A 16,604-nucleotide genomic window follows, 5' to 3' on the forward strand; every position below is an offset into this window, starting at 1 on the left:
GGCAAGTTCTATTTGACAGGGGCTGTTAAGACACATTTTATCAAGATGAAAGATGAAACGGTAAATGCAGTTTAGCTTGACTGGGGCTGTTAGACAAACAGTATTTGTCCAAGCTGAAACTGCAAGTAGAGAGTAGAGTTTAGCTTGACTGGGGCTGTTAGACAAACGGTGACGTTTAAGAAAGGTTAAAGTGTTGTCGTTTTTTTGTTGAAATAATCAGCTATTAAAGCTGACTTGTAACACTGTTCACTTAATCGAAATATTAAGAAAAGTTCTAATCCTTCTTTTCTCTCTGTTTTTTGCTCTCAAATCACTAACCTTCACAGTGGCGGAGAGAGATAGAGGGTGTTGCTTGGGTTGTGCGGGAAGGAGGGTTCTGGGCATAGAAGGGAAGTCATTGGGCGTGGCAAGGAAGAAGGGCATTAAGGTCATTCACCTTCTATCCGTTAAAACTAAGAAGACTGACAAACTACAGGGGTTTCTTAGTTATTAGCGCATAAACATATAGTAGCTCACTTTGTATTTAAGAGACAAAAACATTGGACAAGTTGAATGTGAGTAAAAACTAATTAATTATTCTGTACAGTTGCCGCTTGGCACTTCCTACTTATAACAGTGCTAGCTAGCTAGAAACTAATTGAAGAAGAATTTTCTAATTTATTCATTTTTCATGGTTATTAAATTTAAAACGGCTTTCGGATGTGCGGTGTGGCGGTGCATGAACTTAGCTTTCCTATATAAGAGTATGATCGCATTAGGAAAAACTCACATTTACAGATAAAAACTGCGATTAATTGAAAGGAAAATATGTCTTCTACTCAGGTTTTAGCAGCTGCAACTTCACCACCAAAACCCATTCGTCCCATTGCTAATTTCCATCCCACGATATGGGGAGACCAGTTCCTCAAAGATGATTCTGAATTCAAGGTAAAGAAACGCATCATATATAAGATTCATTTTCTGCGTGTAAAGAAATCTCACTCATGAAGAAGTTTACAGTATTAATATAGAAAATTCTCAGGTGTGAGAAAAAAACAAAAACTAACTGCTAATATGATCCTCTATGATTTAATATACTAGTAAGTGTTATATAGTACCACCTAAAAACAATTAAATATGTATATAAGTATATATATATACATTCTATAGAAATATATTTTATCTGTACGTGCATTCATTATTTTTTTTTTAAATGTATTTGTAAACCTTAATACAACGAATTCACATGCAACATAACTAAACTTTTGATTCTCTCGGTTACGTAGATACATGTAAACAAGAGTATGCATGCAATTACTAAGTGGATTGAAATATATATATATAGGGATAAATTGAAATTTATTTACATGCATAGCCGTACGGTGGCTGGCAACATTAATTTATCTTTTTTAGTTATTGCAACTTTAATTTTGATATAAGACTGTTACACTTTTAATGTATAATTATGATAATTATATATATATATATATATATATTTAATTTTAATATTTTTGCAGAAAATTGATCCTACAACTCAAGAAGAATATGAGCAACTAAAAGAATATGTAAAGAGGATGATAATGAATACTACAGATGCACCAGTACAGAAATTGAACTTGATTGATACATTACAAAAATATGTTTGGCTTATAACTTTGAATAAGAGATAGAAGATGCTTTGCAAAAAATTTATAATGATTGTGAGATTGATCATTAGAATGATCTCCACACTGTTTCAGTGTATTTTCGACTTCTTCTAAGGTTTCCTGTGGTAAGTCAACTATGTCAATATATTCATAATACTCACTCATGAAATTAATGAAATATAAGATATCTAATTGAAGGTCGTTGTTGTGAGCAGCTGTATTTGAAAAGTTAAGGATGATGATAGGAAATTCAAGTCATCCTTGATTAATGATGTTCAAGGAATTCTAAATTTGCATGAGGCAGCACACTTTGCTATTCACAGCGAAGATATTCGGATGAAGCCCTCGCTTTTACAGCCACCCAGCTTAAGTCAATGGCATCTCGTGTAAGCCGTCACCTGGCAGAAAGAATAAATCATACTTTGAAATTTCCTATCCGCAGAGCGTACCAAGGTATGAGGCAAGATTTTTCTTGTCCACTATGCAAGACATAATTTCACAATAAAACTTTGCTAAATTTGCGAAGTTGGACTATAACATACTACAAGTGAGGACCAGAAGCAACTCAGTGACATCTTAAGTAAGTTCATATTTTCAATTACATCACAAATTGATTTACAACTTTATTTTTATTTATTAGTATATTTTTCAAGGTTGTTCACACCCACCCCCCCGCCAAAAAAAAAAAAAAAACTAAACTAAAATGAAAAGTTTTAGAATATTAGTGAAGTTATCAACAATCATAATCGTATATATGGTGAAAAACGAGTTATATATTTTTCCCTGTTCATTAATTTTATATTAATTGCCTATACTAACTTGTAAAGAGGAAGCCTTTTTTTTTTTTTTTTTTTTTTTTTCAGTTTTTGTAATTACGGTAATACGATATTGGTTATGATATAAATGAAGCTGTATAATTTCAGGTGCCGGAAAAATATAGAATTGATTACAAAGCTGCCATATATTAGAGACCGAATGGTGGAAGAATATTTTTGGATCTTGGGAATGATCTTTGAGCCACAGTACGCTGATGGCATAAAGAAAATGACGAAAGTTTTTTGTCTTCAAATTGTCTTGGATTATACGTACGATTCCTATGGTACCCTTGAAGAACTTACACTTTTAACAGAGCAATCAGAAGGTTAATTAAAGACATATTGCATACAGCTTAAAGTGAACCGTCTGAATTTCATAATAGATTTAGAAATTTTATATTTATAATCATTTTAATTTTCAAATTCTGGCTTCAATTTTCATAAGGAATGTGAATGGTTAGTTGACTTTCAGATGGGACATTGGCGCCATAGATATGCTTCCAGATTACATGAAATTTATTTATAAGTCACTCTTAGATTTTTTCGCTGAAATGGAGGAAGATATGAGTAAGGAAGGAAGAGCATACTGCGTAGATTGTCCAAAAATGATGGTAGGTAATATATATTAATCATTGCCCTTCGTGTGGTTTTACGCATAACATGAATAAATTTTCTCAGATTTGAACTTTAAAATGGGTACAGTAACAGCTATAATAGACAACAAAAATTGTCTTGCTGTAAGAAAAATTATCTACCTCTATTCATTGAAAGGACATGATTAGAATGTCACTTTATATTTAAATTTTGTTTTTACTTTCTTGGGTAAGGTTATTAATATCGAGTTTGATTATATTGTCCTTAGCTGCAAAGAGTGGTCGAAGCATATTTTGCTGAAGCCATATGGTTCAATAAAGGGCATTTTCCAAGTACATTTGATGAATATATGACAGTTGCACTGGAAACTGGTAGCTGCCGATTGACGATAGCGATGATCTTCTTAGCCATGTGTGCAACTAAAGAGGATTTTGATTGGTTTTGCTGTGATCATAAGATTATAAGAGCAGCAGATCGTATCGCCAGACTCTTGGATGACAAAGCGTCTCACAGGGTATGAATATGAATAATAAAAAATGCTCAATAATTAATTGTTTATGTTTACCAAATTAAGTTATATATTTTGGATAATATTTCACATTAATTATCTAACAGTGTTCATATATTATATATGAATTAGTTTGAGCAAAAGAGAGGACATGTTCCCTCAGCTGTTGAATGCTACATGAAGCAGCATGGCGTTTCTGAAGATGTGGCTGTTGAGTTTCTTCTTAAACAAGTTGCGGACGCTTGAAAGATGTGAATGAGGCCATGCTCAAACCAACTGCTGTGCCACTGCCTCAACTTGAAGGGATTCTCAATTTTTGTCGCACAATGGAATTTATGTACAAGGATGATCGTGATATTGATGCCTTTAGTGATGCCACCAAAGTTAAAGATCATGTTGCCTCATTGCACAGGGACCCAATACTTTGAAGTCTCTACTTCTATTACTGTTAATGTGAATAAAGCTGGTAAACTTTAGTCCGGAATAAAAATAAACTCTTCCCATCCCTTTTCGAATGGAGTAAGAGCATCTTAAGTTGTGCTGTATTAGATATTATTGAATATTATAATATGATATTATATTTTATTTCAATAATATGTCTCTATAAATAAATGGATTTGGACAATATTATTTTTTTGGGTATGTATATATTTCCACATGAATATGTTAAGAATTCAGAAGTGTAATATGAAATCGAACTATATACAGTATGTGTGTGATTTGAATTTAAAAGTTAAAATGTAAAATAAAACAAATTGTATATATGTGGATCCTCAGTTTATCTATTTTTTTCATAATTTTTTTATCCAAAAACACATAACAGTTCCATAATCTAACTGCTAATATTAATTTTTTTTTTTTTCTTTTACCATCAAAACATATTGTTTTAATTTTTATAGTATTTTAATTACGAGTAAAAATGTTGTTTTCGTGTATACAAACTTTACATGGATGACGGTTTTTTCTCTTCTTTTGGACACACCATTCCATACACTTAACTGAATTAAAGAAAAGAATTTGATAAATTATACTCCTATAAAAATCAAAATCAAAGAAACATAGTTGAACTAAAAAACATGTTCACAAATTTATACTCTAATAAAAATCAAAAGCCAAGAAGTATAGTGATCTTAAATCCATACAAAACAAAAAGTTCTATTTATTTTGGATTGATCTGAAAAAGTTGGCCTGAAATTAGAGCGTGTACAAACACTATTACACAAAACAGAGTTACAATTGCATTAGAACCAGAGAGATTTTTTTATTTTTTAAATCTTTTCTGATATATATGTTATAATAATGATAAATGAGTTTTACTTAAAAAAAAAATTAAACTAATGTTTAAGGAGAAATTATTTAGAAAATAGTAATACTACATCATGAAGTTTAGGTTTTTTTTTTTTTTTTTTTTTTTAAATCTTTAATAGAAACTTCTATTGAATGTTGCATGATTACCATACAGTACTATCTAATCGAATTCCTTTTAATTTTCACGATCATAACAATATTTAATCAGGAATTCATGAAAAAAAATTAATTAATTTTCGATCATAGGAGTTTTAGAAATGCGTGTAAGGAAATTAATTAATTTAGAAGGAAATTTTGGACTCGGGAGTTGAGAAGACGTTTTACTTGTTCAAACTTTTGATTGAATAATATTTTAATCATCAATAATACTATACTTACAAAGAAATTTTACAAAGATTTCCATACAAAGTGAGGTGACAAAAAATGAATAGAAGAGTGAAACAAAAAGTCAAACTTATTAAATTCACTATTCCATTCATTTTTTGTCATATCACTTTATATGGAGATTTTTGTAAAATTTCTTTGTAAGTGTAGTATTACTCTTTGATCATTCAAAGTTACAATTGACATCTATAATGTTGACGTCTTGGCCATGGCCAGGTGCAATATTTCATTATTGCAGTCATCGGTCATGACATAGTGTTTATATTATTTTTCTTGTTATATTAATTTGGGATGCCTTGTCACGGATCCTACATCGGAAGTGCATTGGAGAGGTCTTAGGCTTATAAGACGGGAGTCTCTCCACCTAATGGGTTAACCTTTTAGGTGTGAAACTTCTAGCCCATGACAGTGGTATTAGAGTAGATCTGATCCGTCTTTAGGTGTCTTGTCAAGTGTCCACACAGAGGGACCTCGTGTGATAGTGGGTTCACTCGAGAGTGAGATAACTAGTAGACAAGGAGAATGAGCGGTGTCCTTAAAGGTAAGTAAATCTGCAAATGTTCTCCACATTTGGGAAAACTCACAAGTACAAGTGAAGGAAATGATTCAAAAAATGTAAACAATTTCCCCAAAAGTGAGACACTTAGGAATGTTACCCTCCCCACCTTAGACGTAGATGGTGAAAAAAACGCTGAGACAAAATTTCACAATTTCCCCACAATCGTGATTTCTTACAAGCCAAATATCGGAATGCCGAAAGGAATAGGGTGCCTTGTCGGTTTCCAAAAAATCTAGGCACAGTTTCTCTAGAGACATAGCGACATTATCTTCCCACCTTAGCAGATGATTAATGATGAAGAAAATGCTAGGAAAGAAATCCAAGATTTCCGCACAATTGAGGTTTCTTATGGATAAAAAATTGGAAAATTCAAAAGGAATAGGATGCTATGCCGATTTATGAAATATTTGGGCACAATTTCTAGGGACACTCAGACACGTTGTCTTTCCTATAAAGAAAAGCAAAGCAGTTGAGAAAAGAGAAATGTCATGTGACAGAGGATTTAGTGAGTTGAAAATTGAGTCTATTCTTCTCATTAATTGAAGAGAAAACTGAAACAGATTATATATATACAAAGCAGCTTTACTCTTTTGTTTTGCTGCTAAAACTGCACTTAGTAAGAAGAAAACAAAAATGACAGCGTATTGGACTTAAGTGTAAACAGCCAAACGGAAGCTTATTCTAAAGAAGCTGCATTTTCCTTTTGACTCTCATTGGTCAACATTCCCCCTCAAACCAGACCACATAGGAGTCAAGGAAGGTTTTCTGTGTCATTTAAGCCCTACTTCTGCAACATTTTCACCACAAGTGCTATTTCTGCTTCTCCAACATTTCTTAAACAAATTGACAACAATTCTCATAGTACCTTCAAAAGACTTAAAAAACCAAGAAACAGTCCATCTACATAATACTCTGCAAATTTCTACATCATTTTACATAACACTCTGCAAACTTTCATAATTTCTTCTGCAAACTTTCACAATTTCCTCAAGAAACGAATGACCAATTTCTGAATTGCAAACAAATTTACTATCAACATTTCTGAGATAATTTCACCGTAACAATTCTTATTTGGTTATTCAATCTAACTGTCAACACAATAATCTTTAAGAACTTTTGCCTGCAAACAACTTTACTATCAACATTTCTGAGACAACTTCACTGTAAACAATTCTTATTCATTTATTCAATCTAACTGTCAACACAGTAATCTTTAAGAACTTTTGCATTCAATCCAACTATCAACACAATAGCCTCTCCATTCAATCCAACTACCAACACAGTAACCTTTGCATTTAGACCAACTACCAATCATAACATCTTCTACATTTAGACTAACTACCAACATAACATCTTCTGCATTCTTCCACAACAGATCACAATGCATATGAAAGGATAGTTTATACACCAGTTCACAAACTATGAATTTTCAACCCAAATTAACTACCAACACAGTAGCTCCTGCATGATTTCACAACTCAGCAACACACACAACAAAGTAGTTCTGCACCATTTCATAATTCAGCAACACACACAACAAAAGAGTTATGCACCACAACTCAGCAATACACACAACAGAGCAGCTCATAGCAGCTCATCTCAGTAATCATCAAATGCAATTTTTTAAACAATTCTGCACCACATCTCAGCAACAAACACAACAGAGCAGTTCTACAGGATTTCATAATTCAGCAACACACACAACAAAACAGTTCTGCACTACAACTCAGCAATACACACAATAGAGCAGTTCATCTCAGTAATCATCAAATGTAGTTTTCACCAGAATGAGTTACATTCAGTTTGGCTCTTAGTTCAGTAAAATGAGCAGCTGATAATGCTTTCGTAAGAACATCAGCTATTTGTAACTTGGATGGGACATACTGAATTGCTACCTTTTTTGCTAATACTTGCTCTCTAATATATTGAGCATCAATCTCAATGTGTTTGGTTCTGGCATGAAACACAGGATTTGATGCAAGCGGTCCAGCACTAACATTGTCACACCAAATGACTGGAACAGTGTGAAAATTCAGTCCTAGTTCATGAAACATACTTTCCAACCAGCATACTTCTGTTGCTGTATGAACTAAAGCCCTATATTCAGCTTCGGTAGAGGAGAGTGCAACAACCTTTTGTTTCCTAAAGCTCCATTGTATCAAGTTTGGTCCTAGGTAGACACAATATCCACTTGTGGACCTTCTATCTTCAAGATTTCCACCCCAATCAACATCTGCATAACACTCTATATGTAGTGCATTTGCTGGTTTGAACAATAGTCCATAGTCTATAGTTCCTTTGATGTACCTTAAAACGCTTTTGCAAGCTTGCCATTGAAATTCACTGGAGCCTGTAAAAACTGACTCAACTTGTTCACAGTAAAGCTGATGTTGGGTCTAGTAAGCGTTAAATATTGGAGTGCTCCTACAGTGCTTCTATATAGGTTGGGGTTTTGGAATAGTTCATTGTCATTAGAACTCAATTTAACTCCAACAGTCTTGGGTGTAGGACAAGAATGTGCTTCCATCATTTTGGTTTTGATGAGAAGATCTGAAACATACTTGGACTGTTTGAGATGAAGACCAGCCTGTGTTCTTGTTGCTTCCAGCCCGAGAAAATACTTAAGTGACCCAAGAGTTTTTAGAGCAAAATCATCATTAAGATTTCTCACAAGTTGCTCATAAATTCTCCATCTGAACTAGTAATCAATATATCATCGACATACACCAGAATATAAGTAGAACCTGAATTCTATTGGAGGCTAAATAAGCTTGAATCTGAAACTGAATTTTTGAATCCTTTAAGTTGAAGAGTTGTTTTCAACTTATCAAATCAGGCTCTTGGGACTTGCTTAAGGCCATAAAGTGCCTTATTAATTTTTGCAAACAACATGTGGAAAAGGATTGGTCCTCAAATCCAGGAGGTTGCTTCATATACACAGTTTTAGTTAACACCCCATTCAAAAACGTATTGTTGACATCAATTTGCTGCACATCCTACCCTTTTGTGACTACAAGTGTCAAGATAATTCTAATGGTGGAGGGTTTAATTACTGGACTGAAAATTTCAAAATAATCCAGTCCAAGGGTTTGTTGGAATCCCTTAGCAACCAATCTTACCTTATACTTCTGCAGAGAGCCATCCACATTATATTTGACTCGAAAAACCCATTTATTCCCAACTATATTCATATCGGGTGATGGTGGAACAAGGGTCCAGGTTTTGTTAAGAACAAGGGCATCATATTCATATTTCATTGCTGCCTTCCAATTGTTACTGCTAAGTGCTTCAAACACTGAAATTGGTTTTGATTCAACAGTTTCAGACCCATCAACTAGGTATGCTATGTGCATACTATCTTGATCATGAGGGACAGATTGTAATTGAGCAGATGACTTAGCTCTTGTGACCATAGGATGAGTGTTAACTGGTGTTGAAACGGTGTGAGGAACAGGAGGAACACATGTTCTGACAAGACTAGAATCAGCTGAACTACCAAGAAACCGAGAGGAGGTAAGATCAACAACAAGTGGACAGGTGATTGGAGCTACAATAGGTAGTGAGACAGTATGTGATTGAGAAGAGTTTGATGTGTCATTTGGTGAGTAATTGATTAGTGATGGAGATATGTGTGGCATAGCTGGTGTAAATGTGTGTGGAGAAGAAGATTTAAATGTATTGTTTGAAGTGCTTTGATCACTAGAATTAGTAGAGTAATTATCACAGTAATCAATATGAGAATTAACAAAATTATAAGGATTTTTACCAACTGCTGCATTGTCAGAACTGGAGTTGTCCAGGGAGCAAGATACTACAGAGGAATTAGGGGCAGCAAAGAATTTAATGACAGTAGGTTGAGCTGAAGTTTTAGTGGCAGTTGATTGAACTGAAGGTTTAGTAGTAGTTGATTGAGTGGAAGTTTTAGGTTGAGCTGAAGGTTTAGTAGTAGTAGGTTGAGTAAACACAAAGGGAAATGACAAAACAGAAGTATGGCAAGGAGTGTCAAGGACACATGGTTGAGGTGAAGCAGAAGAAGACTGAGCTTTTGAAGAAAAGGCTGAACCACTGGTGGCAAAAGGAAATTCAAACTCATTAAATTAAACATTAGGGGTCATTACAAGTTGTCCATCAGGTTTTAAGCACTTGTACCCTTTATGTATTAAGCTATATCCTACAAAAGTACACTTTGTTGAATGGAAATCAAATTTATGTTTGCTAAAACTCCTAAGATAAGAAAAACAAGAACAACCAAATACTCTTAAGCTTTCATAAACAGGAACCTGATGAAATAAAGTTTGATATGGAGAGATATTCTGGAGTACAGCAGTAGGCATTCTATTAATTAGATAAACAATTGTTTCAAAAGCAAGCCACCAATACGACAAAGGCATAGAAGCACGAGTAAGCAAGGTAAGTCCTGATTCTACAATGTGCCTATGTTTTCTCTCACTCCTACCATTTTGTTGATATACATAAGAACAAGAATACCTAACCTGAATTCCTTGCTCAACTAAGTATGGGAGAAGGGCTTTGTATTCACCACCTTGATCAGATTGCAAGTACTTAATCTTGCATCCAAATTTCCTTTCAGCAAGGTGATGAAACTTAATAAATATAGACCGTACTTCAACCTAGGTTTTGAGAGGAAACAACCATGTAAAACGGCTATAATCATCTAGGAACTGAACATAGTATTTAAATCCTTCACTAGAAGGACAAGGGGCAGGACCCCAAACATCACTGTGTATTAATTCCAAGGGAGAAATGGCATGTGAGTGAGAAATTGGAAAACTGTTTTGATGTAGCTTGCCTAATTTGTAGGCATCACAAAATGTGAAGTTGGTTCAGAGAAGTGTTTAGTTTTAAAAGGAAATTTAGGTTGCAAAGTGGTTAAATTTGATGTTGCACTTTGGAGTGTGGATGCCCCAAACGTTTGTGCCAAACCATAATATCAGTGGCATGCAATTTTGTAGTTAAACAATGCAAATCAGAAGCAGAAAAGACAGTTTCAGTACAAGTATTAGTGTTACTCAAATCAGAAACAGAATTTTCAATACAAATATTAGTGTTACTCAAATCAGACATAGAATCTTCAGTACAAGTATTAATGTTACTCAAATAAGAAACAAAATCAATTTTATTATCAATGCAAGAAGTAATACATTTTGAGATGTTATCACAAATTGTGTTATTTTCAGCACTTTTATTATCAGCAAGTGAAGTGTAGTTACTAATACTAGAACTAACAAAAGCATATGAACTAACAGTAACATCAGGACTAACATCAGACACAGTAGGGTTGACATCAGACAGACTACTGCTAGAACAACCTATTTTATTACAAGAATTGAGCCTAATTTTCCCATCAGATGGACGAGATTCAGAATGATTAACAGAGTTGACACAGGCAAGTTGAAAGGGCTGTGTACTATGTTGGTCAGTTGAGGACATGTGAGGTATGAAGGAAGGCGGGATGGAGAAGGCATTTAGTTGGTACGGGCCACCCTTAAGGTCCCCTTGCAGTAGTATTGCTCCGGTGGATTTGTCCTTGACAACACAACAGTGAGCATCAAATTCCACTATAACATTGTTATATTTAGTGAATTTAGAAATGCTAAGTAAATTCTTTGTGATTTTGGGAACGCACAAGATGTTTTTAAGATGCAAACATTTAGTATGTAAATTGCTAGGCATAAAGGTATGACCAGTATGGGATATTTTTAGATACTCACCATTGCCAACCTGAAGTTGATCACCTCCACTGTAGTTCTTACTGGTATTCAGATGATGCAGGTCTGTAGTGACATGATCCGTAGCTCTGGAGTCCATATATCACAATGGATCAATTGGGGTTAATGATGTAGCAAGTGCAATTTTTTGATTTGATGGTAAAGAGTGTTGTATAAAGGTGTTGTAGTGATGATTAGGAGCAGGTGCAACAAAAGTTGTCCCAATAAAACCTTGAGAACCAGCAGCTGCAAAGTGAGCTTGATTCTGACTATGAAACTGTTGACTAGGAACTCCAAAGGTAGCATTACTCATAGTGCTAGAACCTTGCATACCAAACTGTGAGGTTTGTGAAGAACCATCCAGTTGATGATGAACAGTTCCTGTAGAACCAAACTGTGAACTAGGAGCACTAATTTGTGAACCAGCGGAGCCAAGCTGTGGAAAATTTGAACCAGTAGTACCAAATTGGGAACCAACAGTGTTAAAGGAAGAACCATAAGAGTGTGCATTATGTGGTTGACCACTATAAAAGTGTGCACTATGTGGCTAATAAGACAGTTCCTCATAGTAAGAGATAGGCTACTGTGACACATTTCCAACTAGAGATTGTACCATGCCTGTATAAGCAGAATTGTATCTGTGATAGCATTGGCCTGCTGAGTGTCCTGCTTTATTACACAATTGGCAGATGAGTCCTCCTCTTCCAGTACCTCTGCCCCTTCCTCGGCCATAAAATGTTCCTCCACTTCCAGAAGGCTGATTGTTATACACATGAAGACTATAGGTTTGAGGGTGAGATGTAGGTATAACAGGAAGTTAGGGATAATTGGGATTACCTAGAGATATTAGAGAGGGTATACCATTGTAAACAGAAACTTTATCAGGTTGGTGACTTGTAGTATCAGTTTTTGAAGGGATACTATTGTTGTTGTTAGGATTACCAGTTGAGGCAAGGTGAGCTGAACAGTTATACAAATCGACTGAATTGAATTTCTCTAGTCGAATTTCATACTTTTGAAGTAAAAATTGGGCTTCCTGAAGTGTAACTGAGTCAAATTTTGACTCAATTCTGGAAGTGAGGTTTACTAATATTGCATCAAATTCAGGACCAAGTCCATCCAGGACATACTGTAAAATATCCTCATCAGCTATTATTAAACCACTGGCAAATAAACTTTATGTTATCTCTTTCATCTTCTTAATATAGTAACCTACACTTAGATTGCCTTTTTGTGTTGTCTAAAGTAGGTTTTTGAGGTGCAAAGCTTTAGCTTTAGAATTAGTAATGAATTCATTTTCTAGGGCAAACCATATCTCAGTAGAGGTTCTACATTTCGACACAAATCCAAACATACTTTCTGAGATTGACGCTAAGAGCCAACTCACTAGGAACTTATCAGTTCTTTTCCACATTATGTAGGCAGGATTCAATTTTTCATCTATCGAAACACTACTCGCTCTTACTGTATTACCAACTTGACCTAACTCTTGTTTAATAGTAGAATAAAAAATTAACAAAGGTGAAGGACAGGAAACTCTACCGAAAAGATGTTCTTCGAGTTCGTGTGAACCAACGGTAGACAAAACTTGGGAGCTCCATAAACGATAATTGTTCTGAGTAAGCTTTGGATTTATGACTTGTAAGCTAATAGCTGAAGCCGAAGCAATGCGATTAGAAGATTGCTTTAACATTTCGTCACAATTATTGATGGAGCTGAAGGAATTCGCCATTGACACAAGTTAGTAGCTCTGATACCATATAAAGAAAAGCAAAGCAGTTGAGAAAAAAGAAATGTTGTGTGACAGAGGATTTAGTGAGCTGAAAATTAAGTCTATTCTTCTCATTAATTGAAGAGAAAACTGAAACAGATTACATATATATATACGAAGCACCTTTACTCTTTTGTTATGCTGCTAAAACTACACTTAGTAAGAAGAAAACAGAAACGACAGCGTATTGGACTTAAGTGTAAATAGCCAAACGACAGTGTATTCTAAAGAAGCTGCATTTTCCTTTTGACTCTCACTGGTCAACATTTCCCACCTCAATGATAGATAAATGGTGAAGAAAACGCTTCGAAAAAAAAGTCCACGATTTCTCCACAATTGAGAATTCTCAAAGGCATAAATTTAGAAATATCGGAGGGAATAGGATGCTATGTCAGTTTCTGAAAAATATGGGCACAAATTCGCGAGATGTTGAGACACATTATCTTCCCCACCTTACTGTAGGATAAATGGTGAAGAAAACTCTTAGAAAAATATCTATGATTTCCCCGCAATCGAGATTTCTCATAGACAAAAAAAAAAAAAAAAAAAAACCAAAGGGAATAGAGCTATATCAGTTTTCAGAAAATCTTGGCACAAATTCTAAAGACATTCAAATGCATTATCTTCTCCACCTTAGCGAAGGATCTATGGTGAAGAAAAAGCTGAAAAAAAAATCCACAATTGCCCCACAATCAAGATCCATTACAGAACGAAAATCAGAAAATCAAAGGGAATAGGGTGCTATATTAGTTTTTGAAAAATCTAAGCACATATTCTAAGGATGCTTAGACATGTTATCTTCCCCTGCTAAGTGAAGGATAAATGGGGAAGAAAACACTTTGAAAAAGTCCACAGTTTCCCCACAATCGGGATTTGTTTCAAGCTAAAAATCGGAAAAACCAAAGGGAATACAATGCTCTCACGATTTCTAAAGAATTTAGGCATAAATTCTCGAGAGACTTAGATACATTATCTTCCCCACCTCAACAGAGGATAGATGGTGAAGACAACACTTCGAAAAAAGTCCACAATTTCCCTAATATTGAGATTTTTTATTGGCCAAAAAATCTAAAATTCCAAAGAGAATTGGGTGCTATGTTAGTGTCCGATAAATCTAGGCATAGATTCTAAAGACATTTTAACATGTTATCTTCCCAAACTTAGTCAAGGATAGATGATGAAGAAAATGCTTCAAAAAGAAAGTCTATAATTTTCTCAATATCGAGATTTCGTATGAGCCAAAAAATTGAAAAAACCGAAAGGGAATCGGGTGCTATGTCGATTTCTGGTAAATCAAGTCTTGCAATTTAATTCAATAAAAGTTTTATTTTATTTAATAGTTTGAAAGTTTCTTTTGATTTTATGGTTGGTTCTATGGCGTATTTTTATGGCCAACAACTATGTTTTTGATAGTAAATATGAGGTGAATCCTATAATGTTTAGACCAAGATTTTACTCTTAACATTTTAGAAAATTATTTTTCACAAATATACTAGAAAGATTTCGTTTTATGGTTGTTATAGGGGTTCATATATAAGAGTGCACCCTTGTAGAACCAATAAGTTATTGTATCTTGAAGGTTAGACTGCCATTATTTTTTAGTCTATTTTGCACCAGGACATTGTCCTAAAGGGGTGAAATCTATTCCCGTAAAACAAGACAAGGCATGCTTCTATGTTAGCCAGACTGAAAAGAGGGCACTTTTGTAAAACTGCAACTCCACAAAAGAGAGAACGACATCATTTTTGAGAAGAAAAACTTTACTCTTTAGTTTATCATTGAGCTGGGTTTACTCTCATTGTTAGTCTTCTCTCTTCCTCTGTATATAAACAAATGTATCTCTCTCTAAAATTAATAAGAGAAAAGTTCACACATTTTTCAATTTCTCTCTTTTAGTTTTTCAATTTCACATGGTATCAGAGCTTGAGACAAGCGTCGACGGCAACGATCTAAGCAATTGATTTTGTTTTTCCTTCTCAGCTTCAATGGAGAAAATGCAAAATGTTTCAGCTAATCCTCAGCTCTCAATTTTTTCATCACTCCCAAACTGACGAGAGATAGCTACACTGATAATTACTGATTCTGGCGATCGCAAGTCCTCTTCACTGTAGGAGCTCATGAACTCGAAGAACATTTGACAGGTTTAATTCCCTGTCCAGCTCCCTTTATTAGCTCTGTTTCTTATTCAATTGGGTTGAGTGATAGTAAAGCATCTGAAACCCTAGCTAAAGAAAAGCTAAATCCAGCTTATGTAAACTGGAAACGAACTGACAAGTTTCTTGTCACTTGGCTTCTCGCTCAATTTCTGAGTGCATGTTCACTCTTGTTGCAAAATGTCAGTTTGCGTCTAAAGTATGGTTTAAGCTAGAAGCTGAGTTTGTAACTGAGTCAAAGGCCAGAGCCTTACATTTGAAGAATTTGCTTTAGATAACTCAAAAAGGCAATTTGAATATTCATGAGTATGTTAAGAAAATGAAAGGCATTGCTGAAAGCCTATCTGCGAGTGGTCAAGTGATCTTAGATGAAGATCTTCTTTAACATATTTTAGACGGTTTAGGTCCAGAATTTGATGCTGTTGTTGTCAATCTGACCTCCAAGGTAGAGTCTAAGGTGGATCTGATTACTTTACAAGAGGCTCAGTTTTTGTTGCAAAAATATGAGTTGCGGCTTGATACGTTTAACTCTATAGAGTTTCATAGAGGTTCGGTTAATGTTGCTTCTCTTGAGAATTCAAATGGTTTACCTGGTAAACATTCATTGCCTATCAATGCTAAGGTTTCCTCTGCACCTACTGGTACTTCTAGTTTGGTCACACATAGTCAGTCTCAACTGCAAGGCTTACCTAATCCTTCCATAGGTTCTCAGAGTTATCCTCAGTTTAGTTCGAATGATCCTGGATCAAACTTTGGAAATTTTGGTGGAAATTCAAGCCATTATTACTCTTCATACAGACCTATATTTGGGAGAGGCAGAGGAAGAAACAATGGCAGAGGCAAGCCTATTTGTCAAGTTTGCAGCAAGATTGGCCATACAGCGGCTCACTGTTATCACCGCTACAACTCTACTTACACTGGTGTACCTCCTCAAAGTAACATGTCAGGACAAGGTGGTTCTGGTCCAGCTTTTCATAATGGATTTTATGGACCTCAGTTTGGAAATCAGCAGCATGATAATACTGGCAGTCCATATAGTTCTCATTCTGGAAGTTAGCATATTATTGGTCCCACTAATGGATCCTATGATTCATCATCTCAGTCAACTATAAATTCCAACTTGCACAGTCAACAACAACACACCAATCTGCAAGGCAA

The 16,604-nt window shown here is 34.9% G+C and overlaps 1 protein-coding gene across 1 annotated transcript; it reads left to right on the plus strand.

Annotated features, from left to right (window-relative positions):
• Positions 1–807: 807 nt before the first annotated feature.
• On the plus strand, positions 808–3,788 carry LOC116126647 ((E)-beta-farnesene synthase-like). The gene is made up of 7 exons (XM_031412320.1): positions 808–927; positions 1,697–1,750; positions 1,860–2,011; positions 2,549–2,647; positions 2,913–3,051; positions 3,303–3,548; positions 3,675–3,788. Exons 1-7 carry the CDS (start codon positions 808–810, stop codon positions 3,786–3,788), a joined length of 924 nt encoding a protein of 307 aa, XP_031268180.1.
• The last annotated feature ends 12,816 nt before the right edge of the window (positions 3,789–16,604 follow it).

Source organism: Pistacia vera, unplaced genomic scaffold (assembly GCF_008641045.1).
Source record: "Pistacia vera cultivar Batoury unplaced genomic scaffold, PisVer_v2 Contig182, whole genome shotgun sequence".
Lineage (NCBI taxonomy): Eukaryota > Viridiplantae > Streptophyta > Magnoliopsida > Sapindales > Anacardiaceae > Pistacia > Pistacia vera.